Source organism: Pseudoliparis swirei, chromosome 23 (genome assembly GCF_029220125.1).
Source record: "Pseudoliparis swirei isolate HS2019 ecotype Mariana Trench chromosome 23, NWPU_hadal_v1, whole genome shotgun sequence".
In the NCBI taxonomy this organism is placed as follows: domain Eukaryota; kingdom Metazoa; phylum Chordata; class Actinopteri; order Perciformes; family Liparidae; genus Pseudoliparis; species Pseudoliparis swirei.
The window spans coordinates 16,847,938-16,875,423 of NC_079410.1; the positions used below are offsets into that span (position 1 = coordinate 16,847,938).

Consider the following 27,486-nt stretch of genomic DNA (forward strand, 5'->3'; position numbering starts at 1 on the left):
TGAATATGTGGAATCCATTTTTTTACTACAGAGCTCTTTTTATTAATTAATTAAAATCTCAAAGTAAACGATCAAATGGAAATCTGCTATGGGAAAAATAATGAATTTAGTTTTTCCGGAGAACGAAAAATAGAAAACGACATCAAAGCATGGCCGAAGTGATACGGTTGCTTTATTTATGTGATGAATAGAACTAGCCTTTTAAAAATATCAAAACGGATATTCGACTCTTGCTGATACAGAAGTGGAAGATAGAAAAATAGCTTTTAAAGCCGGAACTTCAGGATTACTGCTTATATTGATTAACGTTGGACGTGAGCAACTCTAGCTTTGCAGATCGTTGATATTCTATTCGCCGTGGCGAAGGCGTCCCGGCGGCCATCGTCAGTTCTTTTCCTTGGCCGTCTTCCCGTTGATCAGGCCCGACTCCCAGCGCTGCCACAGAGGAGCCCTCTGACCTCCCGCTCGGGGAACCTTTGGCTCCTGCTGTGAGACGAGACAGATTTAGAGCGGCAGGTTATCCCTCGTCTTGAGTTTGAGAATAATTGCGAAACACTCGTATTGCACGCATGTGTAATATAGACGACACGTGAGAACGCGTCCGATCTAATGTCCAAAGAAAAAGCCTCAATTACAGTGTCGTGCAATTTCCACTACACAAGATGTCAGGTATCAAAATCAGTAGGTCGGAGGAAACTGAGCCCAGAGGTTCACAAGGTTTCTGTGGCGAGGGGCCTTTTGTGTAGAAGATGATCATGGGGGGTGGGGGCTAGAAGCCCGCTCGAAGCCCTCCCAACTGAGGTGGCCGGCCTATAGATTTTAACATAAACGCCTCTTTTCTTCCTTGTATATAATCTGGAGCAAAATGCCATATCTTTGGATTTTCTCAATTCGGCTCCTGAAAGTCTCCAGTCGCTCTAGGCGTCTGTTTTTGACCTGTATCTTGTAGAATAAACTTTGTATTCTTATCAAATGCTGAGTCTCTCAAATTTTCTTCTTCATTTTCATTTTCTTCAATATTCTCCGGTCGACGAGAAAAAACAACAACAGCGTGTCGTGTTTCCTTTAATTCGTGACGACACAGCGGAAGACTTTGTCCTCGGTGTGTTCAGTAACGAGGCCGAGCTCTCACCTGTGCCGGCTGCTTCGTCCTCGTCTGGTCTTTCTTGGCGGGCGGCGGCCAAACGCGTTCCAGCTTCCCCCGCGACTGTTTCCTGACGTCTGAAGCACAGAAAACAAGGATCAGGACATTATAAAGGGATTGGACCTCCGGCGTCGACTGTTCATTAAACTATTAAGGATTTCACAAATTGAATCAGACTAATCTGTTGCTGTTAGTCTGCTCCAACGTAAGCAGCAACCGGTAGCCGCTAGCTAGCTTATCACCGACAGTAGCGACCTGCGCGTTAGCTACCGAGGCCGTTTCGTACTACATTATTTAGTTATTTGTTAAATGTTATTTAAAACGACACCGTGTGGACTTCCTCAACCGTTTGGAGGTCCTGGGTTCTCCTCTCTCTGAGTGGAGGCTAACATCGGCGCCTCAGTCCCGCTCTATTGGATCTGGGGAAAGTTTACGCTCCAGCAACGTTAGCTAAACTCACATCGTTGCCTCTGTGCCGCGGCCGCCAAAGCTGATCGCAGCCATTCTTAGAGAACTTGCATATTTCTGTGGTGATACCTATATTTGATATGAATCAGCCTTTTTTTCGTTAACGTCGAGAACGTAACTACTTTTTCCCGGTTTTATCGTGAAACAGGAAAATGTTTGGGCATGTATTCCCGGGAATCCTGTTTTCTCTGGAATTTGGCCCTTGCTCGCATGGTTCACACAATACATCACCAACTCCAAAATATACTCTTTCTACAGATCAAAGGGTCCCATGAAAAACACTGGGGAAAATGGATTGTAAACAAAGGAAAAGATGGTTAATGTTTTCAGCTGAGCCGAAAAGAATGGATAAAAAATAGTAAAGAGCGATTGGTGACCCCCTATTAATAGACTTTATTTTGTACTTTTGTCTTTTTTTTCTTTTTTTGTCATTTCCGATATTTTTTCACCAAAAAAGAAAAGAAAAAAGATTTGCATAATTAGTTTCCTATAGCTACAGTGGATAGCCAGCAACAGTTGTCTCTTCAGCCCAAAATAATCGGTCAGTTTAGAAAATAGTAGCGATATGAACAATTTTAGAGAAAAGGCAACATCTAGGTGTGCACATTTTTCTGTGTCGTGTCAAAACTGTGGGAAAAACGTCCTCAGTGTATGTTGGGTTATACATTCTCCTCCAGTGCTGTGTCACGGCTGGTTAGGATAACACGCCGCAGCTTATTTGACCTTTAGCGGGAGTCATTTCCTTTAGTTTAGCCCAGTTTCACCCCCAGACATATTGTGTTGCCGTCGCATGCAGCCTCATCATCCTCACCTCGAGTTAACCCCACGCATCATTATCCAGCCGCTAACTCTGTGCTATGTCATGACAACACTCACTGACGCCTGCCTGCCCACCCCCCCCCCCCGAGCGCTCCTGCCATGCATATATAGACAAATAACTGCACACACACACACACACACACACACACACACACACACACACACACACACACACACACACACACACACACACACACACACACACACACACACACACACACACACACACACACACACACACACACAACCTCGCAACTGTCTGAAGTCATTTGTATTCACACAACTCTGTAACCGAACTAGAGCGACCCCGGGCTCGAGCTGCAGTGCGGACCGAATAGCCTCCACGTTGCCGCTCAGCCCACCGGCATCTGCTGACTCCCATCAGGCCGCCGCCAGAGTGACTCTCCCTTAACCGCCAGAGTGACTCGCCCTTAACCGCTTGTGACAGGGTGACACTAAGTTGTCGATAAGACTCCTTGGATAACGCCGCGTGACGCTGATGTGTGGAGGCACTCATTAAAGTGCTCAGAAGGCCGAGCGATGTGCAATGAATAAAGATCTAAATGACTTATTGGACGTGCATGTTTTTTTCCCCATGATGCATCTGAACAGTCTGATGGAAATATTAGTAATATGAGTAATATAGTATTTTCCACTCGTGTCTTCATGGCACTGTCAGTGTTGTTAATCCGAATGATCAAATTGGGTTTCGGTGAAATATTCTTAATTTAGACATTAAAACATTGTGCAATTTCACCTTTATGTATGACCTCAAGATACAAGTCACGCACAGAATACACGTGTTCATGGTCAGGGGTGGAACGCCATCTCAAAACATGTCTGTTTACACTGGCGTTGGGTTGATTTGAATATTCTATGGTCTGCTTTTGATCTTCTGTTTATTTATTTTATTGCACCATCTTTTACAGTGTATTTGCTCTTTTAACCATTGACGAGTTTTGGCCTTCGTTATTGCCAAATTGTTTTAATTGACTACTGTACCACACTTTGTGACACTGTCTGTGATGGAGTCCAATATAAACAAACTTAACTTACTTACTTTAGAATACTTCATTGCAAGTAAAAGTTATGCATCCAAGTACAAAGTCATCGAAAAGGAACAACAGCACTTTTTGTATTTTTGGTGAAAGTACTTGATTTTGTAGTAATGCGCCCCTTGAGTGCTATACTACATATAGTGCATGAGATGTATCTAGTGGTACTGGTGAGAGCTTCATATTCCAGACTAACCTGGCACCAGCGCTGGTTTGTCCCGTGACGTCTCCCCGACTCCGCCGCTCCGCCGGTTCTCGCCGTACAGCGTTCGTCGCTGTCGCTGCAGCTCCTCTTCTCTTTCTTTGGCCTCCCGGATGTCCTTCTCTACCTCCGGCTTCAGGCCGAGGGCCGGCCTCAACTTGAAGAAGGGGTTTCCCCTGAGGACGGGAGACTCCTGCGGCGTGATTCCCTCCCCAGATTCCCTCCTGGTATCCCCGGTAGAGACGCTGGTGCTGATGGAGTCCATGCTTCTGCACTGGTGTGCCGGTTTGTCTCGTTTTACGCAGAGAGACGGAGGCGTCGCGTCTCGGGAACCCGTCGGGGTCGTCGGTCTTACGGTATCCGCGCGTGTCTCGGTCTCTCGATACAGCCTGAAGGAATGCGCTCTGGAAAAAGAGCAAACTTTGAGCTCCAGCACCGACGGGTAAACCCGACCTTTCGGAAGGGGCTTCCGGTGCCGGGTGGGACCCTCCACGTTCTCCTTCTGGAACCCCTCGAAGAGCAGTTTGGTCTCCTTTAACTGGTGGTCCTCTCCTTTGCTGTACTCCCCCGGGATCTTCCCCTGGTTGAACAGCACCAGCTCCCTCTGAGTCTCCTGACTTATCTCCTTCTTCATCTTGCGCTCGGAGAAAGGCCATTCGCCGCCGCCGCGCCGGTCCGGGCCCTCGTTGGCGGGGAAGGGCTCAAGAAAAATATAGTTCTTGAAGGGGATCTCCAGCACATCCGGATCGTCTGCGACGTTGACGACACCTCCGACTCTCTGCAGGTGCCGGTCTTCCTGGAGGACCTGCCTCTCAACGCAGGTCTCGTCGACCGAGAGTCGGCGGCGGAAGGAGAGAAAGAGCATTTGGGTGGAGGATGTTTCATTGGGGTCCATCTGAGGCAAGTCTGCAGGCACTCGATGGCCATCAGAGTCTCTCTCGCGAGGCTCAGACTCTTCGGGCGTCGTTGATGAAGACCTTCTTGCCTTCGCTTCGACGTCTTTTCCCTCATTCTTTTCCGTCTTTGCCATCAGGTCCATCCCGACTCCCTCGTCTACCTCCGTCCCGGCTCCTTCGTCTACCTTCGTCCCGGCTCCCTCGTCTACCTCCGTCCCGAGCCTCTCGCCTCTCGTCTCCTGGGCGTCCTGCTCGGCGTCTTGAGGGCTCTCCGGCGTACCGACATCCTGACGCAGCTGCACCAGTTGCAGACGTTGAAGCAGTTGCTCGCCTTGTTGGATACCGATCGATATCCTCCGGCCCCCGTCTCCCTGCGGCGCCATCTCTTCGGCGCCGCCGGAGAAGGAGAGTCGGGACACTCGCGCCTCGCCGGTGCCGCTCTCTCTCCTCACCCAGCTGGACTTTGTGAGGGTGTAATTCAAAGATCTGGTGTCAACGTGCTCTTCATCACTATTGGACTCCCCTGCTGGGACATCTTGTACCCGGGGCTGACCGATCGCTCCGTCCACGGTGTGTTCGTCGGCTTTGCAGAGCTCCGATTCTCCCGCTTCGTCAAAATGCGTGTCATGTTCAGAGTTTCCTGAAGGTTCCTCTTTTGGGTAATTGTTCTTTTGTGCCTCACTTTCCCTGCAAGTTTCCCCGCTCAAAATCCCAACATCCTCAGGTTTTCCATCCGACTCTCCGTCCCCCTCGTGGTGTGTTCCGGTTGGATCAGAACCAGCATCCTCCATGGATGTGTGCTCTTGATCTCCAGGCAGAATGGCGTCTTTAGAGAGAGACGTGGCGTCCATAGACGCAGTAGAAGTCTGCTCTGTGCTCACGATCACTTCATCCGCCTCGTCCCGTGTTGCCATTGACCGCCTCTCCCCGCTGCGCCAGTCTAAGCCACCGGGATTATCTTCAGCCTCCGTGGCTCCAGCCGCCTCGTTTGTAAGAGTCACGCTGGAATCGTTCACCTGAGCATCTGCGCTGCCCTCTGCAGCCAGAACAGGAGCCGTGTGGGTTGGAGGAGGCGGGATGAAGACCTCGTCGTCCATCACACTGTCGTACCTCGGGATCGCTCCAGGGGGGCGGGCTCTGGGCTCATCTTGGGGCTCCTCTCTACGGTTCCCCAATGGGCTCCCCGTCACGGGGTCGGGGTCCATCTTCATCCACAGGCCACAATCGTCTCGGGACACCGGACCTTGAGGGCTGGGCCGGGGTTCTGTCGTTTCCATGGTTACAAGCCTTTGAAGCACACGCACAAGGTATTTTTCCGCTCTTCCCCTTTAAATTGAAAGACACGATAATCAAGTTGATAATCAATTATTGTTGTATGACTAGAAGCTTAATTATCATCTAGTGATAATAACTAAGTTAAGTTTACAAAACTTGACGTGATTTTCATTTTAGATCATATTAGTCTATCTTCTTATCATATCCCGTGACTGCTACAGTCTACAGGGCATGGCCACTGTAAGGGGGTCCCCCCCCCCCCTATGCAATGAGTACAGGTTTGCCATCTGGTGCCATGTTTGATGGTAAAACTGAAGGTCTTGAAACTAGTTTTCTGACACAGAGGCACCCAGTAAGAAAGGATTGAGATCAGATTATAGACCAGGACCCATCTGAGAGGGGTTCCTGTGGAGGTTATGACCTCCAGTAAGTCACGTTTTTATCAGTGCTCCATGTTGTCCTTTTCTTTTGCTCTCATGGACGCACACACACTACAATATTTAGATTCCACTGTGACCTCGCAGCCAATTCTGCTGACAAAGTTAAAGCGTAATCGGCTTTGCTTGTTCTGCCAGAGGTTCTCATCATGTCTCCAGTTCGCCTGCTTTCCCACAAGTCCATTGGGCCCGTTGGGCCACGGTGACCCTCAGGGGTCTGTGATCCTCCTTCATCAGACCCGCTTTGTGAACTCGCACAGCTCTGTGTCAAAATATGTTCTCCCATTATTATGAATATCATCCCGGTGTCACATGGCTCCCTGAGCTGCGGGTTTAAATCTATGAGTCTATATTTACACCTGCATTCAGGGCTTAATGGCCGCCACACTGCGCTCCAGGATTACCGACAGCAGCAGCACGTTGTGCAAAGAGCTCAAGCTACAGGATATATTCATGCGCCTTAATGGGCCTAACCTGTTTATGTTGTTATGAAGAATGCCGTTCAAAAATATTAAAATATTCACCAACTTAAGGTTCCATGACTCCATTATCCAGTGTTTGGGCCCAAGCGGCTGCATTGGATATAAATATTCTGACATAATAAATAAAATGATATGTTTAAACTGTATTTTTGTCTTTTTTTGCTCCAACCGGATGAAGATTTCCTCTTAATAGTTGATAATCATATCATCGCATAACGTCAAAAATGAAGAGAGAGCGAGACCCACCTGACCGCCGTCTCCTCCTGGACGAAGCCCGGTGGAAATATGAATACGATGCATCGACGTGGAGCACCTCCCTGACCTCTGGGCCACGTGAGCAGACACAAGCTGGTCAGGTGACCCGCGGCGGCGTTGTGGGGATTCACGCTGCGTCGGTTCCGCTGTCCAACCGGCAGAGTGTGTACGTCTAGTGAACTCCGGGTTGTTGATTTGTGATGAGATTTGGAAACGCAGCTTTTTTTGGGTGCAAATTTGAGGAGTACAGTTCGAATTTGACGTGTGATTTTAAGGAAATTGGAGAACATGTACGAATTCTATTCACTTTTATCCTCGTATATTCCACTAAACATCCACTGTAATGAAAAATGTAATAACAAATGACAGTGAACACCGAGCAAACAGTTGCTCTGTAGCAGACACAACGATGTGGAGACGCTCCTCCAGGGATATTCAACCGGAAATGAAACATCTGGGAAGTCGGTGTCATCTCCGTTTCCCACATTTTTGCTTAAATGCCTAAATGCAGTTTCAAATTTTTCCCCACAAGGCTGAGAACATAACTGTGGTGGAGGAATATCAAACCCCTCAATGCATGTGTAAAGGCCTGACTAGTCCGATCTAAAGGGAACAGTTGGACCGTGAACACCGGAGCCTGAAGCTGCACCAGTTTCCCCAAAAATGTCGAACCATTAGTTCGAGGATCCTGACGGAGTAGAAGAAACTCAACGTGTTAAATTAATGTTTATTGGTAGAATATGAACCCCTCCCATGACATTAAAACCCCCAAATCCTCCAAAACATTTAAAGGCCCGAGTAGAACTTCAAAAGGTTCAACGGATGTCGTTACAAATATCGCTCGGTTTTCCTTCCGTTACATTTTCACGTCTCGGAAAACATTAGACACAACGAATCGCTCCGTAATTACTGAAGATCCTTCTGTCTCTGGCTTTACATCCATTAAGCAAAACAAACAGCGAAACATATGGAAACGTTTTGGCTGGAGAGGCACAGAACAAATCCTCAGGGACAGAGACGTTTAGAGAAGAAATACCTCCTTTGTCCACTAGAGGGAGGCAGTGGACTGCAGCTCAGAGCGGCTTTAAAAAGACCCACAAACATGGAACTCTCTCTCTTTGGTCAATGTGGCGATGGGCGTGATGACCTCACCGGGTGTTGATGACCTCACCGGGTGTTGACCTCACCGAGTGTTGATGACCTCACCGAGTGTTGATGACCTCACCGAGTGTTGATGACCTCACCGGGTGTTGATGACCTCACCGAGTGTTGATGACCTCACCGAGTGTTGATGACCTCACCGAGTGTTGATGACCTCACCGAGTGGGGGTGCCGCACCGAGCGTCTCTCACATCACAGAGCAACACTGACAGCTCTTGCTCTTGGCCGTGGCTCTAGTGGGTGAAGACGAGTTCTGCCGGCCGTCGCCACCTTCGTCTCCCCGGTCTCCCGCCCCGGCCCCGTTTCCGTCTCCGTCCAGCGGGATGTCCTGAAACACCCGGGACTCTTTTGCCTCCGGCGTTTCGGGCCCCACGACGCGTTCCTCTCCCTCCTCGGTGATGATGACGCGCTCGGCGGTCAGCATGCCGCCGTTTTCCTCGCGCCCGTCTTCCTGGTCGCCGTCCGTGTAACCCAGGAACACGAGCGTGACCGGGCCCTCGTCCAACCGCAGATCCTCCACGTCGCCCACTTCTCCCGCGACCGCCGCGGTGGCCCCGCCCTCTTTTTTATGCTCCTCGTGTGCCACACTTGCAAAGCGCTCCTCCACCCCGAGCTCCGCCTCCACGGCGCGGCGGGAAGAGAAAGACACCACTCGTACCTCCGGAGCTGCGGCGCCGCCGTCGGCGCTCGTCGCCTCGGTCCGGAGGTCGTCCAGCAGCGCCGTCATCCCGACGCCGTCCACGACGCTCAGGATCTGCCCGAGCTCTTCGGTCGAGAGCTCCCCCCCCGGCGCGCCGACGGCGTGGATGCTCTTCCTGCCGTCGTCGAAGACGGCGGTCGCCGCCGTCGGCGCGCCGGTCGGCGTGGAGACGGGCGCCACCGACCTGACGACGGTGGCGCCCGTCTTGGGGTCTCGCTCCACCTGCACCGACAACATCCCCAGCACTGAGGAACAGAATGGAAATTATGAAGATGCAGAAAAATGAATAATTCTCAACTCATTAGCAGTCCAGGAAAAAGTGCCCTGAACGCATCACAGTATGAAGGGTGAGAGGTCAAAGGTCAGGCCCAGAGCTTTGGGTCACTAGGAGCTCACAACTGCTCGGTGAGATAATCCCACAGCGCTGCAGTCGGACCTTTAACGGTTTACACGTGTTACACGGACTGAATGATGTCTAAATTCTGACTGAAGTTATGGTGACTACAAACTCCAGAGCTTTACCTGATCGGCCATCTTGCCCACTTTCGTGAAACATCCGTTGGGCCATTTCTACGGAGAAGAGACCCTCGACCTCTTCGATCCCTGGAAAACAAATTCAATGTATCATATATACACTCTGAGACAAATTTGTAATTTGTGAAAATGGGCTTTACAAATAAACTGAAAACTGAATATATTTCGTGTTTGTTTTGTAATTATTTGCTGAATATTTAACGGTTCTCTCCGGCCGTGTTCCCGTGGTTACTGAAACCCGCTGATATCAGAGTCCGCCGCAAGTTTTTCTGTGTTTTTTTCTTATGTTTTGTAGGACTTTATGACCCGATGACATTATTTTGCCTTTTACCTTCACACCCGAGCAACATATTTGGGTTGAAAGAAAAATAGGATTCCAGACTAACACACAACATGTATAGCTGGTTGAGGGTAATGTTTGTAAAAAAATGTTTAATAACTTTTGATAGGAATGAGCAAATAACTAGTTAACGTGGACTAGAACCACAAACGTGTCTTTTTAATGTGCGTGTGTGTCCAGTGTGAGGCTGGTCCAGGCCACCCTGTTAGCCAGCGGACAGTCGGCCCTCAGGACCAAAGCAAGCGGTAGTTTAGAGATGTCATCGGGGGAAAAAAGAACAATTTAAAGAGTATAACTTAGTAAAAAGCCCTGTTCGTCTTCTGGAATCTTTCATGCGTTAACATGACTTTAGACTTCTGGATAAACTCCGCCCCTCGTGGTGTTTTTCTCTCAGAATGACGTTGGAGTCGGACCACGGCAGTTCGATTAAATTATCATCCGTCAGGACAGAATCCATGCCCATTACAAATTATATTCATTGAATGTTTATGTCACCCTGGAATGATTCCTTCTGGTCACATGACGTCTATTCTCCTGTCCATCCTGGAGAGGGATCCTCCTCTGTTCTCTCCTGAAGGTTTCGTCACATTTTCCCCCTGAAAGGGTTTTTTCTATTTCTTGGGACTTTTTCCTGATCCGGTGTGAGGTCAAAGGTCAGGGATGCCGTATGTGTACAGATTGTAAAGCCCTCGGAGGCATATGTTTAAATGTGTGATAATGGGCTGTACAAAATAAACTGAATTAAATGAAATAGATTGTGGGCGGGCGTAACAGTCACGGGATAGACAAGGAAGAGCGACGGCGGCCCCTCCCCCTCCCCCCGTACACACATCCACACCTTTCCCCCCCCGGCAGACTTCTTTACCTTCTTGCGCGTCCTCGTCAGTGGCGGCCTGCGGGACAGAGAGAGAGAGAGAGAGAGAGAGAGAGGGGGGGGACAATGTGAGCGTCTCCTCGGTCACACGCGGGTGGTGAACATGTCGGCGCCGTCACCAGAGAACAGTTGAAGCTCGGCGCCGTCAGGTGGAGCGCCGCCGAGCCCGACGGCCGCTTCAGTCCCGCTGTCGGCTGCAAACGGGACCGGGCAGTAAAAACGGAACAAGGGGCGGAGCTTAAATATCTCTCGCTCTCTTTCTCGCCCTCTATCTCTCGAAAGGCCTGAGGACATTTATTTGACTATTCACCGAGATCGCGGTGCGGTTCCGTGTGGGTTCAGCCAGGCAGTGAGAAATCATTATGTGGACGCGCTCGTTGTCCATATTTTAATCATGATACAGAATTTCGAAGCGTTCGCCTCCCGGCCGCACGGGGTTGTTATATTGTTTTCCTGTTTTCCCTGTCATGTTTATTTCTTAAACATCGGACTGCTGGTGGCACGAAGCCAAACCGAATACAGTTTGCATCTTTGTACCGCCGCGTTTACTTCCACTGCCGTCACAGCGCCTCAAACACCCAAATATATACATATATATATATATATGTATATATTTGGGCCTATCTACACTATACGTCTTTAAATTTGCATTTGTTTAGCATTTTAAAGGGTTTGCACATCTGTGGGGGAACACACGGTCCTCCAGGAACATCTGGCCGTCTCACCTCTCTGTGTGTTCGGACTGCAGCTGAACCGCTGCCAGATTCTTTGTCTTCTTCTTGCTCCTCGCTTCTGGTGCCAGCTGCTTCCTCCTCCTCCTCCTCCTCCTCCTCTTCCTCTTCCTCTTCCTCGCCCGTCTTTTGGCTTTCGGTTCGCTCCCTGACACAAAAAAGATGTGCGTCAACAGAAAACTAAAAGGAAGCAGGGCAGTGGACCAAGAACAATAACGACATTATGAGTGTGTGTGTGTGTGTGTGTGTGTGATCCAGCACACCAGCTGTCACATGGTCTCGTCATGCTCGGTGTAGAAGTGTATCCGTGACAAAAACACTGTTGTCATCGCTAAAAAAATTAAAAAAATATCTTTAGGAATGTGAGCCGAGCGTCTCTGTTATCGGAGCGCCAGCAGAGTGCAGACCCCCCCCCCCCTCCCCCTTCTATCATGAATGTCTCACTTGTAAAATTGTGATTGAATCAAGTGCACATGAGTGACGCTGGTGAAATGTGTCTCACCCTGTGGTGGGCTTGTGGAGCGCGGGGGGCGGAGCCTCACTGAGCCACTGCTCCCTCAAGTGTTTCCTCTGAGGGACAAAAGAAGAAGTGAAACACTAAAAGGACAGAATGTTTTCTGATTGTATCAAGTGAGGTCAACACTCAGACTTAAACCCTTAAACCCTTAAACCTTTTGCCATCGACACTCTTCGTCACTTTAAAGTGACTCCGGGTACTTTTCTCTGCTGTTGCTTGTTAGCGCATTAAGCTAACGCTAGCTACACGACTCCCATGATGACTTTTTAATGCGTCACTGGCTCATTTTTTAAATAAACCTTAAATAATTGATGGCTACATACACTTGATGGCTACAAGCACGACATCACGCCCGAGGCTGAACACATCTGAGCACGATGAATGATGCACAAGACAAAATACTTGCATGTGAATATTTTTATGTAAAAGTGGTTTAACGTCCTCAGTCCTAGTTGTAGTACATCGCAGTACATCGTTGTACACGTACGGCTCTGAGTGGAAGTACTCTACATCTACAAGGACGTGGAAGGAAGTCGTAAATGTCAGCGTCCCGTCGGGGGTTAGTCGGAAACCATGACAACGACATATTGACTACAGCCCACCCTCCACATGTCACGACAGAACGCGCCATAATGAGGTCATCATTACATCATCACACCCAGAACATTAGAGCGAGGCGTCGGCCGGCAGCTCCGCTTGGCAGAAGTCTTAATCCTTGTGTTGCCTTCGGGTCATTTTGACCCGATTCAATATTTAACCCTCCTGTCGCCTTCGGGTCATTTTGACCCGATTCAATGTTTAATGTCGGTGTTCTTTCGGGAGTCAACAAACAATTGATTGTTGTTTGTTTGTCAAACATAAAGTACCTCACACTTAAACTTGGAAAACAATATTAATTCTAATAATTTTCTGGAGATTTTAATAGCTGGGGTCATATTGACCTCAAGGGTAAAATATGTTAGTAAATATAAAGGTAACAGGAGGGTGAAACATTGAATCGGGTCAAATTGACCCGAAGGCAACACAAGGGTTAAGACGCAGGGGTGGGGCGCCCCCGGTGGTCATTGATTGTTTAACATGAAGCAGCTGAGAAGGAAAACGACAACAAAACGCCTCGAGCCCAGCAAGAAACTGATTGCATTATTATTTCAATATTTTAATTAGATGCAAGGATTTATAACAATCATAGATATATATATACACATATATAAATAAATATCCATATATATAAATAAATATATAAATATATATGTATTTAGAAGAGCGAACAAAAACTTATTTTTTGTTTTTATCGTTTGGAAGACCAAGTGTGAAAAAAATTTGCTTAATCGAAAAACTGTAAACCACCTTCTCCTGGGCCGTCTTCAACCGCTCCTCCTCAGTCTCCCTCGCCAGCCGCTCCTCGTCTTCCTGCCTCCGACGCCTCTCCTGGAGACAAAAGAAGAAGAAGAAGAAGAAGTTAAATCCTCGGAGAGGGAACAAAATGATTTTGCAGGGAAGCTTCACGGCCTCATTGGTTGAGACGTGTCGTCTTAGAGGGAAACCAGAGAGCCGAGACAGAGAAGCCCCGTGGAGAGGCGCTGCAGGACGCTTCACTGCGTCTCTGTAGCAGAACTCAGACCCGACTCGCAGAAAACAACAGAACCAACGACGGAGACAGATCGTCTACGCTGACTTTGACTTTGCTCGGAAGTCTTTTTTTTTTCTGCAATCGAAGACACAAAAAATGTCTGTGCGTCAAGTTTGTTCAGGTTTAGTTTATTAAAAGGATTTCTTGGCTTAAAAATCTATGAAAATCTATCATTTAGATTTGTGGTGTCAGAATTCAAAAGACTATACGACTCGTGATTCTATTACTTAGGACCAAGTATCAGAAATGAAAGGTTTTGAGATCATGAAGAGAAGGTCGGTGGAGTTGTCGTAACTTCTGGGTCCCATCCTCATCTCTTTGGTTTCCTCGGTATATTATCCCCATGTACTTACCCGTTGCTTGTATATCAACGGCAAAGAAAACTTGAATCGTTCCAACGACAAAAAAGTTTTTTTAACGGGAACTGAAGCAAACCGTTTCTCCTCCTGAACAACAGACAGAAGCTGATCCCAGAACACTGGACGTCTGCTGCCGGCTACACCCGCTTCCCAATTCTTTAGGAACTCCCTCTGCAGTCCTGGTCCCCGAACACAAGGACTTCTCCTGTACGAGAGCAGCGGGACGGACGGAGAGAGGGAGGGGGGGGGGGGTATTTTTAGGAGACGGGGCCGAGAGATTAAAGCGGGCAGATGCAGCTGGCGGAACGCAGGGATGCCGGGAGGAATAGTTCAGCGACGCTGCACATTGCACGGATGCCGGCGCGCAACAAAAAACGAGCGAGGCCCCTCGCCACTTACTGGACGGATCCTACACTCGCCATAGGGGCGAGGTGGGGCCCGTCAGCCTGGCTCCTCACAGATCGGCGACCGCTGCCCGGCACGCCCTCGTCCCCCCCGCGCTCCACCGAAAGTGTTTCCGAGGCGACGGCGAGATCCCGTCGGACGCCGGGTGAAGGTCCACGCGGCTACAGGCGGACTTGAAGTGGGCGGTGAGAGGTCAAAAGGTCAAAGAATGACATGCTCACCGCGATGGCCTGCAGCCTCTGTTGGTACTTCTCGGCCTCGTCCATCACGGGGCCTGGAAAGAAAGGAAGTGGGAATGTGAGGCTGGTCGAAAGACACGAGGGACACGAGGCAAGCAGCCGATATTATAAAGTCATCATGAGATGAATGCTACGTGTGACACACTGTTGGTTTGTCCAACAGCCCGACAGATACACGTGCATCACAGGCAGCTGCTTGTTTATGGAGAGAAAAATAGAAATCAAGTCAAGAGGCATTTCAAACATCTAGCGGCATGAGGCCGGGGCTACTTTATATTTATAGCCCCGCTCTGGGCGCGGCCCGAGGGTCCGCTGGGTGGTGGTTGGTCCGCCACTTCGGTCCAGACCAGATATCTCAACAGCTATTGGATGGATTATGATGGAATCTCCCCCCCCCCGCCCCTCCCCCTCCTCAGAGGATGACATTGAAAGACTTTGATGACCGCGAGGTTGAAACATTGGATGGATGGCTCTTCAACGTGGTTCAGACCTTCATGTCTGGCTGGAGATGATTTGGAGGAGCTCAACCCTCCCAGGTTACGTTTCGGTTCGGTTGTCTGGTTGACGACAGGATTTTGGGAAAACTAGCTGCCCGATGTTAATGAAAGGGTGTAGCGGGACCAAGGGAGAACACGCTTATGGAAACTGCATTGGAGGAGCTCTGTGCTCCTTCTAGTTACCTCCGGCAAACGAGGTGAGGCTTTCAACAAGTTTACAAATAACTACAGGCCGGGGGAAAAGGAAGAACCTGTTCAATTTGGAAAAAAGGGAAGATACATAAACTCATCTCTGCTTTCATTGACATTGCGAGCCGTCCACAGAGGACTGAGCTCTGCTTCTGATTGGTCAGCTCGTCAGCGGGAAAAATGCCGGCTTGAGTTTAATGTAATTGGGTGGAAGATTGGGTATAGCATGGGACAACAACAAAAAAAAGAAGAAATGTGACAAATCTATAAATAATATTCATAATTTCCTAAAGGAATAACTCAACCAACATTTTTTAAATTCAAATATGAAAAATAGAGAACACCATCAGGGTTGATGAAGAAGTGATGACTCCCACCAGGGAAAGATGACGAGCTCCCATTTCACGGCTGGTTGGCCCTCCACGATTATGAGGAGGCGATGTTATCGTAGAGAGAATTATTGATTTACGGAGGAGCGATGAAGAGACTCGGCTGCACCACACAGACACTGAGTGAGGAGTGAGTGGGCGGCGGCTGGAGATGGATATAGAGCTCGCATTCCTCACACGTCTAACCTGCACTCTGAACTCTCTTCATACTAATGGACTCTAGCGCCACCTGCTGAAAGTCTTCAGACCCGCGGCAACGAGAGTTAAGGTACTCAGAGGAAATGAAAAAGAGAAAACAAGAACATTAAGAAACTAGAACGGGCACTCGGTAGAGCGCATACCTTCACATATCACAAGATTGGGGATTGAATTATGAACATTTTGGCATTAGTTGCATGCCAATTGGATAAAAATTGACCGCGCTATGGTAAAAAGACGATTTTGACCTTTTCATGACCTTGACCTTTGACTCGATCAATCCCAAAATCTAATCAAATGGTCCCCGGATAATAACCAATCATCCCACCAAAAATGCACCAGATTCGGTTTAATACTTTTTGAGTTACGCATACAAATAAATAAATAAATACACGGCGATCAAAACATAACCTCCCGCATTTTCAATGCGAAGGTAATAATAGACGCTGAACAAACCCATAATAAACTGAGTCTTTATCCTTTAAATGAAATGTTCTCCAGACACAGGAGCTCAAGATGAAAGTGTCGCTCGCTGCGTCATCCTCAGCGGGCTCGAGGACCCACGAGACGCAGAGTAGTTCAGCGTTAATGACCGTTAGTTCCCCAGAGACGAGGAAGAGGAGGCAGCATCACTCCGGAGCGCGAGCTTCACATCTTCCTCTGGCAGAGCGACGTTGCGGTAACTTCGGACATCGAGGCCCAGAGCCCGCTGTGACCTCTGTGGGAATCCGTCTCCCTACGTGAGCTCTACGCCCCCGGCCGTAAAGGGATGAAGCATTTCTGCTGGATTAAATCGATCGTGGACTTCCTCAAACCAAGACGAGCTGAGCTCATCTCGGCTGGTTCGGTCCACTCAGATGGCCTTTGCCCCGCCCCTCAATGCATCCCATGATGCAACGGCACCCACCCTAGAAAACGCATCTCCGGTCTGTGTATTCTGCATCCCGGGTAGTATTAAGACGGTCGCCACAGCTCATTTCATTCACGCGCTTCATCTCCGCATTGGCACTTTTTAAAGTCTGTGTTTCCCGTTTATTCTCATCCGTTGATGTTCAGACACGTCGCTACACACTCGGCTGCCGTCTGCGTTGCTCCGCCGTCGGTTGCCGAGCTGCATTTCGTTTTGTCTCGGCGCGGCGACAACGGAATGAAAATCCCCCAAATCCTCACAGCCGGCCTCCGAGACGGGGAGGGAGGCCAGAGAGATTACAGCGCTTACCGTTCGGGAATCTACGCGACAATGGAGAGGATATAAACAGTAAAAAGTCCCCGCGGTGGGACTCGTGAGTGCCGCTGACGGAACGTCGTCACCGAGCCGTTTGATGCGCAGAGAGAGCGAAGAGATGTAAAAAAAAAAAATAAGAAAGAAAGAAAAGGCAGATCGGGACGCGTTAGATCGGAGACGGGGTCCCACGGGTCTGTCGGGCGGCGGGCCGTGGTTTCTTTTTCTCCGTGAAGGAGGAATAACGAGGAGCGTGGGCATCACCCCCCCCCCCCACAGCCTTCAGTGTTTAACCCCGTCCCCCTCCTCAAAGAACTGATGACTGACATGAGATGTTGCACACGATGCACTGAGCTCATTTCTCTCGCTGTCTTGTTGTTTTAACTCCCTCGTGCACACTTTCTCCAAGGCTCTCTCTTTTTCTATATCTCTCTCTCTCTCTCCTCAGAGCTCGTGATCAGTTTGTTAACGGGCCAAATAAAGTCGATGGATAGAAAAACAATCATGCATCATCACAAAAACTGGTGATTATGAACATCGTCACTGTAAAGAAAGTCACTGTGACGTCATCGTTTAGTTCGTGGACCGGCGCTTTAAAGCCTCCAGTTCCACATTTGGACAAGTCTGCCACCTTCTGGTTTTTTAGCCTTTACCATCTTGTTTATTTGTTGTTGTAAACATCTCGTTTTGTTGTTGTTGTAAACATCTTGTTATTTGTTGTTGTAAACATCTCATTTTTTGTAGACGTGGCAGTTTTTCCGTTGTAAACATCTTGGTTTTTGAACATCTTGGTTTTTGAACATCGCCATCTTCGTTTCGTTGCCTCCTGAAGTGACACCTAAAGAGTGGAGCCACGTACTGTTTGAAAGTTGTAAAAAACTGAATTAATTTTGAATTATAAACCTCATTTTATTATTTTTGTCACTCGAGTTATTAGGAGAGTAAACTATTATAAGAGGGCTTTGACCAAAAAGCCATTAATCACTTTCCTTTTGCTCCAAGTATTTTAACTTCTTGTATGAATTAAACAAATCTCAATATATTATATACATTATGTCACCTCAGGACAGCTGTGGGCATGGCCTCAGCGTGAGTGTGTGTGCGTGTGTTGCCAGAGCCCGCACGCTTAATGTTGCATGGCAGTATGCTTTAAAAAACAACTACAAAACGACGATTGACAAAGATAACATTAAAAACCTCTTAGCTCGTGAAGCTAGCTCGTAGCTTTTCTGAATGCAAGACGTCCAGTCAACGTCACGGCACTACTCCGAGTTCAGGCTGCTCGTCATCATCGTCTCCACGTTGTTTTCAGGGGGACCGTCTCCACATCGCCCAGCCTGACGCTGATGGGCTCACGCAGAAAGTCAAACACGTACACGCCTCCGCTCTCAAAGTTAAATGATAGGCTCGTAACCTGCCGACAGGGCGGAGTTACAAGAGAAGTTCAAAATAATATTTTTTTCCAATTTCAATCGGCTGAAGCGATATAAAAGATAACGAACACGTGCTTGTGTGCGCCGGAGGGGACGTATACGACACCGTGAAGTTATCTCACAGAGCTAATAAAATCAGACTTTACGCAAGAAATATTCAGTGCTGCAATAATGAAAATTAGACACAAGCCGTTTTTTAATTATATATATCTATATACAGTGTTTCCCCTACCATTCTACCAGGTTGGCGCCCCGCCCCCCTGAAATCTTCACCCGCCACGCTGTAATTTTCTCTATAGCGCCAGATTACAAGTAATTTAAGATCCCTTTTCTTAAAGAGCACATCTTTGTTCTTTTATTAAACAAACTAAACAGCCGTCTGTTATTGATCGTATCTACACAACAGCATGTCAACAACATGGCTAGCAGCGGCACTAGTCCCCCCCCCCTGAAGCTGTGAAACACTGTATATATATATATATATATATATATATATGCACACACTCTAACACTGGATATATATATATATATATATGAATAAATATATTATTATAGTAATGGTATCGCTACAACACAGCTATGTGTGGGTGTGGTATATATGTATATATATTATATGTATATATTTATAAATATGAAAATACATATATACTGTATAGATATAAATATATATAAATAAATATAAAATTATAGTAATAATCATCTCACTCTTCCGGTAAGCTTTGGTTGCCAGCTCAACAGCGAGCATGACTTCTTCTTCTCTCCCTCCCGCTCCCTCTTGCTCAGTGTGTCTCATGTATAGTTATCCCCCTGCCTCCCTTAATGATAACGATACATGCAACAAGTGTAGTTTATTTGCTAGGTTGGAGGCAGGTCTAAGTGGGTTAGATGCACGGCTCCGCGCTATCGAAGCTCAGACAGCTATGCTAGTTAGCCCGCCCTCTCCCGTAGTCGGCGCGGAGCTACAGTCAGCTGTTAGCTGTGCCCGCGGTAACCGTGCAGCGGATGGTTGGGTAACTGTTCGCAGGAGTCGTAAGTCTACACAGAAGCCCGCTGTGCACCAACCACTTCACGTTTGAACCAGTTTTCCTGCTCAGCGACACACCCGCTGAGAACACACCCTGGTTATCGGGAGCTCTATAGTCAGGAACGTGAAAATAGCGGCCACGGACCAGAGTCGTGTGCCTCCCGGGGGCCAGAGCGGCGGCGTGGAGTCTTGTTTGAAGCTGCTGGCTGGGATAAGCGGAGATACAGTCAGATTGTAATACACGCCGGTGGTAATGGCGCCGAGCCGCCGCTCGGAACTCACTAAAATTAATGTGGAATCGGTGTGTGCTTATGCCAAGACGTTGTCGGACACCGTAATTTTCTCTGGCCCTCTCCCAAATTTGCAGACAGGCGAATTGTATAGCCGAATGTCGTCTTTCAACCGCTGGCTGTCGAGGTGGTGCCCAGCGAATAATGTGGGCTACGTAGACAACTGGAAGACTTTCTGGGGAAAACCTGATCTGATGAGGAGAGCGGCATTCATCCCACGTTGGACGGAGCGTCTCATTTCTGCGAATATGACCAAGTTGATCAGCGGACTTAATCTATGACAACCCAGGGTTCAGATCAGGAACCGGGAGCAGAGTTGTAGTTTAACACCCTTCTCTGCTCTTCCATTCGAGCAGTTACCACCCTTGACTTTAGAGTAGAGACTGTGTCTGTCCCACGGCCACTTCAATTAAATAAATCAAAAGTAAGCAGAAGAGGAGTCGTACACAATAACCTTATACAAGTTAACACAATTATTTCAGCAGTGCAACAAAATAGGTCTATTAAATGTGGTCTCCTAAATATTCGATCTCTGTCATCTAAAGCTGTGTTACTGAATGATTTAATATCAGATAATCACATTGATTTATGTTGCCTAACTGAAACCTGGCTGAGCCATGAAGAATATGTCTGCCTGAATGAATCGACTCCTCCAAGTCATATTAATACTCACATTCCTCGAGGCACCGGTCGAGGAGGTGGAGTAGCAGCCATCTTTGAATCGAGCCTATTAATTAATCCTCAACCAAAATTACACTACACCTCATTTGAAAGCCTTGTTCTTAGTCTTTCACATCCAACCTGGAAAACACTACAGCCAATTCGATTTGTGATTCTGTACCGCCACCAGGTCCATATTCAGAGTTTATATCTGAATTCTCAGAATTTATATCAAGTTTGGTTCTTAAAACCGATAAAGTTATTATTGTTGGAGATTTTAATATCCATGTGGATGTTGATAATGATTGCCTTAGTGCTGCATTCATCTCCTTGTTGGACTCGATTGGCTTCTGTCAGAGTACAGAAACCCACTCACAGCTTTGGCCACACGCTTGATCTTGTTCTTACTTATGGCGTTGACATTGAGCATTTGACGTCTTCCCACAGAATCCTCTTCTGTCAGACCACAACCTCATAACTTTTGAATTTATACTACGGAGTGTACTCCGTTAGTCAAAAGTTTCTACACTAGATGTCTAACTGATAGTGCTGTAGCTAAATTTAAAGCGATTCCTTCTGTATTTGATTCGATACCACGTCTCAATATAACAGAGGACTCCTGGTCTAACTTTAGTCCGTCCCAGATTGATCATCTTGTTGACAGTGCCATAGGCTCTCTGAGAATGACACTGGACTCGATAGCTCCTCTGAAGAAGAAGACAGTGAGGAAGAGGAGGTTTGCTCCCTGGTATAACCCTCAGACCCGCAAACTGAAGCAAACGTCACGAAAGCTTGAACGCATATGGCGTTCAACTAATCTCGAAGAATCCCGCTTAGTTTGGCGAGATAGTCTTAAAACATATAAGAAGGCCCTCCGTAATGCCAGAGCAGCCTATTACTCATCAATAATAGAAAAAAATAAAAACAACCCCAGGTTTCTCTTCAGCACTGTAGCCAGGCTGACAGAGTCACAGCTCTGTGGAGCCGAGCATTCCTATATACCTTAGTGGTAATGACTTCATGATCTTCTTTAATGACAAGATTTTTACTCTTAGGACAAGATTAATAATCTCTTGCCCATAACCAGTGCCAATCTGTTCTCAAGTGGAATGGCCTTGGAAACCGCTGTATGCCCTGGTGTATATTTGGAGGATTTTCTCCTATCAACCGTGACCAATTATTTTCAACGGTTTCTACTTCGAACACGTCTACCTGTCTCTTGGACCCCATCCCGACGAGGCTGCTTAAAGACGTTTTGCCTTTAATTAGCGGCTCTCTATTAGATATTATCAATGTGTCTCTGCTAACAGGCCACGTACCACACTCCTTCAAGGTGGCTGTTATTAAACCTCTCCTGAAGAAGCCCACTCTGGATCCAGAGGTATTGGCTAACTACAGACCGATCTCTAACCTCCCTTCCTCTCCAAGATCCTTGAGAAAGTGGTCGCAAATCAGTTGTGCGACTTTCTACATCATAATAGTTTATTTGTGAAATTTCAATCAGGATTTAGGAAACACCACAGCACCGAGACGGCACTGGTGAAAATTACAAATGACCTCTTAATGGCAGCAGATAAAGGACTCCTCTCTGTCCTGGTCTTGTTAGACCTTAGTGCTGCATTCGACACCATTGACCATGACATCCTGTTACAGAGACTGGAGCAGTCGATTGGCATTTCAGGCACGGCACTAATTTGGTTTAAATCCTATTTATCAGATCGATCTCTCTCTCCTCAGAGTTCGTGATCAGTTTGTTAACGGGCCAAATAAAGTCGATGGATAGAAAAACAATCATGCATCATCACAAAAACTGGTGATTATGAACATCGTCACTGTAAAGAAAGTCACTGTGACGTCATCGTTTAGTTCGTGGACCGGCGCTTTAAAGCCTCCAGTTCCACATTTGGACAAGTCTGCCACCTTCTGGTTTTTTAGCCTTTACCATCTTGTTTATTTGTTGTTGTAAACATCTCGTTTTGTTGTTGTTGTAAACATCTTGTTATTTGTTGTTGTAAACATCTCATTTTTTGTAGACGTGGCAGTTTTTCCGTTGTAAACATCTTGGTTTTTGAACATCGCCATCTTCGTTTCGTTGCCTCCTGAAGTGACACCTAAAGAGTGGAGCCACGTACTGTTTGAAAGTTGTAAAAAACTGAATTAATTTTGAATTATAAACCTCATTTTATTATTTTTGTCACTCGAGTTATTAGGAGAGTAAACAATTATAAGAGGGCTTTGACCAAAAAGCCATTAATCACCTTCCTTTTGCTCCAAGTATTTTAACTTCTTGTATGAATTAAACAAATCTCAATATATTATATACATTATGTCACCTCAGGACAGCTGTGGGCATGGCCTCAGCGTGAGTGTGTGTGCGTGTGTTGCCAGAGCCCGCACGCTTAATGTTGCATGGCAGTATGCTTTAAAAAACAACTACAAAACGACGATTGACAAAGATAACATTAAAAACCTCTTAGCTCGTGAAGCTAGCTCGTAGCTTTTCTGAATGCAAGACGTCCAGTCAACGTCACGGCACTACTCCGAGTTCAGGCTGCTCGTCATCATCGTCTCCACGTTGTTTTCAGGGGGACCGTCTCCACATCGCCCAGCCGGACGCTGATGGGCTCACGTTTAAAGTCAAACACGTACACGCCTCCGCTCTCAAAGTTAAATGATAGGCTCGTAATCTGCCGACAGGGCGGAGTTACAAGAGAAGTTCAAAATAATATTTTTTTCCAATTTCAATCGGCTGAAGCGATATAAAAGATAACGAACACGTGCTTGTGTGCGCCGGAGGGGACGTATACGACACCGTGAAGTTATCTCACAGAGCTAATAAAATCAGACTTTACGCAAGAAATATTCAGTGCTGCAATAATGAAAATTAGACACAAGCCGTTTTTTTATTATATACAGGACTGTCTCAGAAAATTAGAATATTGTGATAAAGTTCTTTATTTTCTGTAATGCAATTAAAAAAACAAAAATGTCATGCATTCTGGATTCATTACAAATCAACTGAAATATTGCAAGCCTTTTATTCTTTTAATATTGCTGATTATGGCTTACAGCTTAAGAAAACTCTAAAATCCTATCTCATAAAATTTTAATATTTCCTCAGACCAAGTAAAAAAAAAGATTTATAACAGCTGAGTGTTTGTCAAGGCTCAGGAAACCCTTGCAGGTGTTTCGAGTTAATTAGACAATTCAAGTGATTTGTTTAATACCCTACTAGTATACTTTTCATGATATTCTAATATTTAGAGATAGGATATTTGAGTTTTCTTAAGCCTGTAATAATCAGCAATAAATCAGAATAAAAGGCTTGCAATATTTCAGTTGATTTGTAATGAATCCAGAATGCATGACATTTTTGTTTTTTTAATTGCATTACAGAAAATAAAGAACTTCATCACAATATTCTAATTTTCTGAGACAGTCCTGTATATATATACAGTGTTTCCCCTACCATTCTACCAGGTTGGCGCCCCGCCCCCCTGAAATCTCCACCCGCCACGCTGTAATTTTCTCTATAGCGCCAGATTACAAGTAATTTAAGGTCCCTTTTCTTAAAGAGCACATCTTTGTTCTTTTATTAAACAAACTAAACAGCCGTCTGTTATTGATCGTATCTACACAACAGCATGTCAACAACATGGCTAGCAGCGGCACTAGTTCCCCCCCTGAAGCTGTGAACCACTGTATATATATATATATATATATACACACACTAATATATATATATATATATATGCACACACTCTAACACTGGATATATATATATATATGAATAAATATATTATTATAGTAATGGTATCGCTACAACACAGCTATGTGTGGGTGTGGTATATATGTATATATATTATATGTATATATTTATAAATATGAATATACATATATACTGTATATATATAAATAAATATATATAAAATTATAGTAATAGTATCGCTATAACATGCAGCTGTAATGTAGCATTTTTTCTAACTAGATTGAAACCACACAGCGATCCAATCAAGCTGAAACGACAAGTATAATCAATGTTTAGTAATAATGTATCAATAATAGGCATTGCCATATGGATGATGATTACGGTTATCGTTAGGATGACATCGTTACTATCGCTCTTATAGCTTCTTTTTAAAATTAATTTGGGAGAGGAAAAAATGTACTAAGAAAAGATGAACATTGGTTCATTATTCTTGTCTGCAAACAACTTGCACAACTCCGCCCCTGTTTTCACTGCAGTACGTCCTGCTGGTGAACAGTCTGGTCTCACTCCTCCGGAAGGTGCCCGACTATCCAGACTCACTCACAGGCTTCAGTCTTTTTAATCGAGTTACAGGTTTAAAAAGCTGAATTATACGACGACAAAAGCCGATTAAAAGGAAATGTAATCGAGCATCTGCTGCATGTGTGAGAAACGCTTGGTGCCGACCCCGGGTCAAGCCACCTCGACACTTTGCTGACATCTGCACTGACCTCTGACCTCTCTGAGCCACAAAGAACAGAAGGCAACGCGTTACCATTGGGCTATGTAGGCATCTGCCCGGGCCCCTCAGCTAAGGGGGTCCTAATGGCTATAGATACAGTATACCGACACATTTTGATATCAAACTAAATCAAGTATATACAAATATAGATATAATAATACTTTACATTTCATTTTCAAAACACTCAGACGCTTAATATATATCTTGATACATATACACATATATGTATATATATAAATATTAGTATATATATATAAATATATATTGATTTATATATATATGTATGTATAAAAATATATATAAATATAAGTACATATAAATATGTATTACAAATATATATAAATAAATATTTATATATATAAATAAATAAATATTTATATATATAAATATACATAAAACTTAATACACGTACCCTCAGCCAACGCTCATATACAAGTGACTGGACTATTCCACTAAATTGTTGCTTCTCAAAGTAACGAGCTATTAAGGAAGAATCAAGACCGGCGGCAACTGCCTTTCAAGGCGTGTCTGACTCTGGTTTCGGACAGTTAACCGTCTCACACAAGCTTTTATCTGCACAGCTGCAGATGAAGTCGCCCACATCTCCCCTCGCAGGCCGGGAGGCCCGAGGAGAGGAGGACCCCGACACAGAGCCACAAGAGGCATGCGACCACTGCAGGACTCTTCATGCATGGCGGGAGTCTGCGAGTGTGTGACGGAGAATGAATGGTTTCCTTAACATAAATATAAAAACATTGCACACCAAACATAAAAAGGCAGAATTTACACCTTTGAAGTAGCAGGAAAAATATACTGCCACTGACTAAAGACGGGTGTTTTGTGGGTCAATCGCAAAGTCGCTGTCAGCTGCCTCGATGGTAGAAAGCGGCAAAAATAATCTTCATAATCGCACCGGTGCACAGACGGCTTCCCACTGCCACAACGTGGAAACGGCGTCGGGCTGATCTCATGGAATATGACCGCATCCATTTCCGATCTGTGGCATTCTGAACACAATAATACTCTCAAATCAGAGAGAGGGTGTGTATCAGGCGCAAAAGGAGGCCTTGTGTCTTTTTGACGAGGCCCCGCCCACCAAAATCCCTAAATCCACGCGAGGCTCGTCGGGAGAGTCAACAGCACAAAACAAAATCTCGTGTCGACATCGTGCGCGGCTTTGTCTCCGTCTGTGCAGGCGTCTTCACTCGCACAGAACTCTGGGAGTCGTCTTGCTTGTATTCGTCCGCCCGTCGGCGGAGAAAAGTGACGAGCAACGGACGCCAAGAAGCCCACAGCGCCTCTCCGTGGGTCAGCCGGCCTCCTGTTGGAGGACATCAAAGGACTCCAACATGCCGACGCTGCAGCGAGCTCCAGACATGACGACGTGCACGAGGGGGGCTTTAATGCATCGACACACACAGCTTCAGGCAGAGAGATAAATAAACAGGAGGCCCCATTGAAGCTCGACAACCCTCCTCTGTTTCCTTCATGTTTCCTTCTCTGCCCTTCCTCTCCTCTGCCCTTCACAAGTCCCCCGAGAGAGGGGAGGCAGGCATCACATGTTCCAAGAGCACAGATGTAATGGGTTCACACTGCATGAAAAAAGGAGATTACCTCTCGCCCAAGGTCAATATATACTGTAAATAGGGTTGGGTACCGGAAACCGGTGCCAATGTGGTACCGGTTCCAATACAACCGGTATTACCCGGACCGAAACGCAACGCACATTTCGGTGCTTCTTTCCGGTGCCTGAGCCGATTGAAATTGAAAAAAACTATTGTTGTGAACGTCTCTGGTGACTCCGCCCTGTCAGCAGGTTACGAGCCTCTCATATTTAAGTTTGACAGCGGAGGCTGCGCCGTGTGTGACTGCTGAACCCGTGTGGAGCACACCAGCGTCAGGCTGGACGCGACGGGGAGACCGTCACCGGCCCCCCTGAACACGTGGAGACCGATGATGACGAGCAGCCTTAACTCAGATTAGTACCGTATCGTTGATTGCAAGTCTTGCATTCATAAAAGTAGCCCAAGAAATAATAAATTAGTCATGATAACCATGTTTAAGCTACGAGCGTGACAGTCTGCTAGCAGCTGTGTTGATGTCCAGCGATCCCGGCTGTATACCCGGTGTTACCGGGAATATGATGACGGAGGAATAAAGACCGGGGGGCGTCACTTTGTTTCAGTGGACCTCTCGCTGTCAGAAGCAAAACTTTATTTGTCACGTGTCATCTTCAGTACCTCTGATTGGTTGTTCTCTTTGCCCATCAAAACAGGATTAACCCTATAAAGTCTGCACATGACAATACATATCACATCATATAATGGAGAACATATCTTGTGTATGTTAACAGTCTGATATCCGTTGTGTGTCGGTGCTCCATGATAACGGCTTCTACAGGGAATATGGCCAAAGAGGTTTTTAATGTCCTCATTGTGCGTTTAAAAAAAAAATATCGGTTCAGGCACCGGTATCGTTTTAAAAGTACCGGTTTAGCACCGGTATCGGAAAAAACCCAAACGATACCCATCCCTAACTCTAAATGGAGCTAATGGCGGTTTTTAAGGAGAT

At 46.4% G+C, this 27,486-nt stretch overlaps 2 protein-coding genes across 4 annotated transcripts in view; both read right to left on the minus strand.

Moving 5' to 3' along the window:
• Positions 1–154: 154 nt before the first annotated feature.
• Positions 155–7,114, minus strand: LOC130189108 (uncharacterized). Its single transcript, XM_056407774.1, has 4 exons — positions 7,025–7,114; positions 3,683–5,910; positions 1,133–1,221; positions 155–486 (listed from the first exon to the last, which is right to left on the minus strand). Exons 2-4 carry the CDS (start codon positions 5,859–5,861, stop codon positions 385–387), a joined length of 2,370 nt encoding a protein of 789 aa, XP_056263749.1. The 5' UTR covers positions 5,862–5,910; positions 7,025–7,114; the 3' UTR covers positions 155–384.
• Positions 7,115–7,746: 632 nt separating this feature from the next.
• LOC130189109 (paralemmin-2-like) overlaps positions 7,747–27,486 on the minus strand; it is an 81,363-nt gene continuing 61,623 nt past the window's right edge. For 2 of the 3 annotated variants that reach the window (XM_056407776.1, XM_056407775.1), the window contains exons 2-8: positions 14,506–14,558; positions 13,238–13,318; positions 11,876–11,943; positions 11,368–11,521; positions 10,634–10,661; positions 9,417–9,497; positions 7,747–9,139 (exon numbers count right to left, since the gene is read on the minus strand). In XM_056407776.1, the coding sequence (XP_056263751.1) occupies positions 8,382–9,139; positions 9,417–9,497; positions 10,634–10,661; positions 11,368–11,521; positions 11,876–11,943; positions 13,238–13,318; positions 14,506–14,550 (1,215 nt within the window). In that variant the 5' untranslated portion in view covers positions 14,551–14,558 and the 3' untranslated portion in view covers positions 7,747–8,381. Of the gene's footprint in view, positions 9,140–9,416; positions 9,498–10,633; positions 10,662–11,367; positions 11,522–11,875; positions 11,944–13,237; positions 13,319–14,505; positions 14,559–25,327; positions 25,352–27,486 lie in introns of those variants that run through there. The other variant, XM_056407777.1, reaches the window with a different exon arrangement.

Excerpts from the sequence above, each read along its gene's own strand:
- LOC130189108 (XM_056407774.1), bottom strand. The coding sequence starts at position 5,861 with ATGGAAACGACAGAACCCCGGCCCAGCCCTCAAGGTCCGGTGTCCCGA. Across the intron at positions 1,222-3,682 it reads CAAACCAGCGCTGGTGCCAG|ACGTCAGGAAACAGTCGCGG; the intron begins GTTAGTCTGGAA and ends TCTGTGCTTCAG. Across the intron at positions 487-1,132 it reads GGACGAAGCAGCCGGCACAG|CAGGAGCCAAAGGTTCCCCG; the intron begins GTGAGAGCTCGG and ends CTCGTCTCACAG.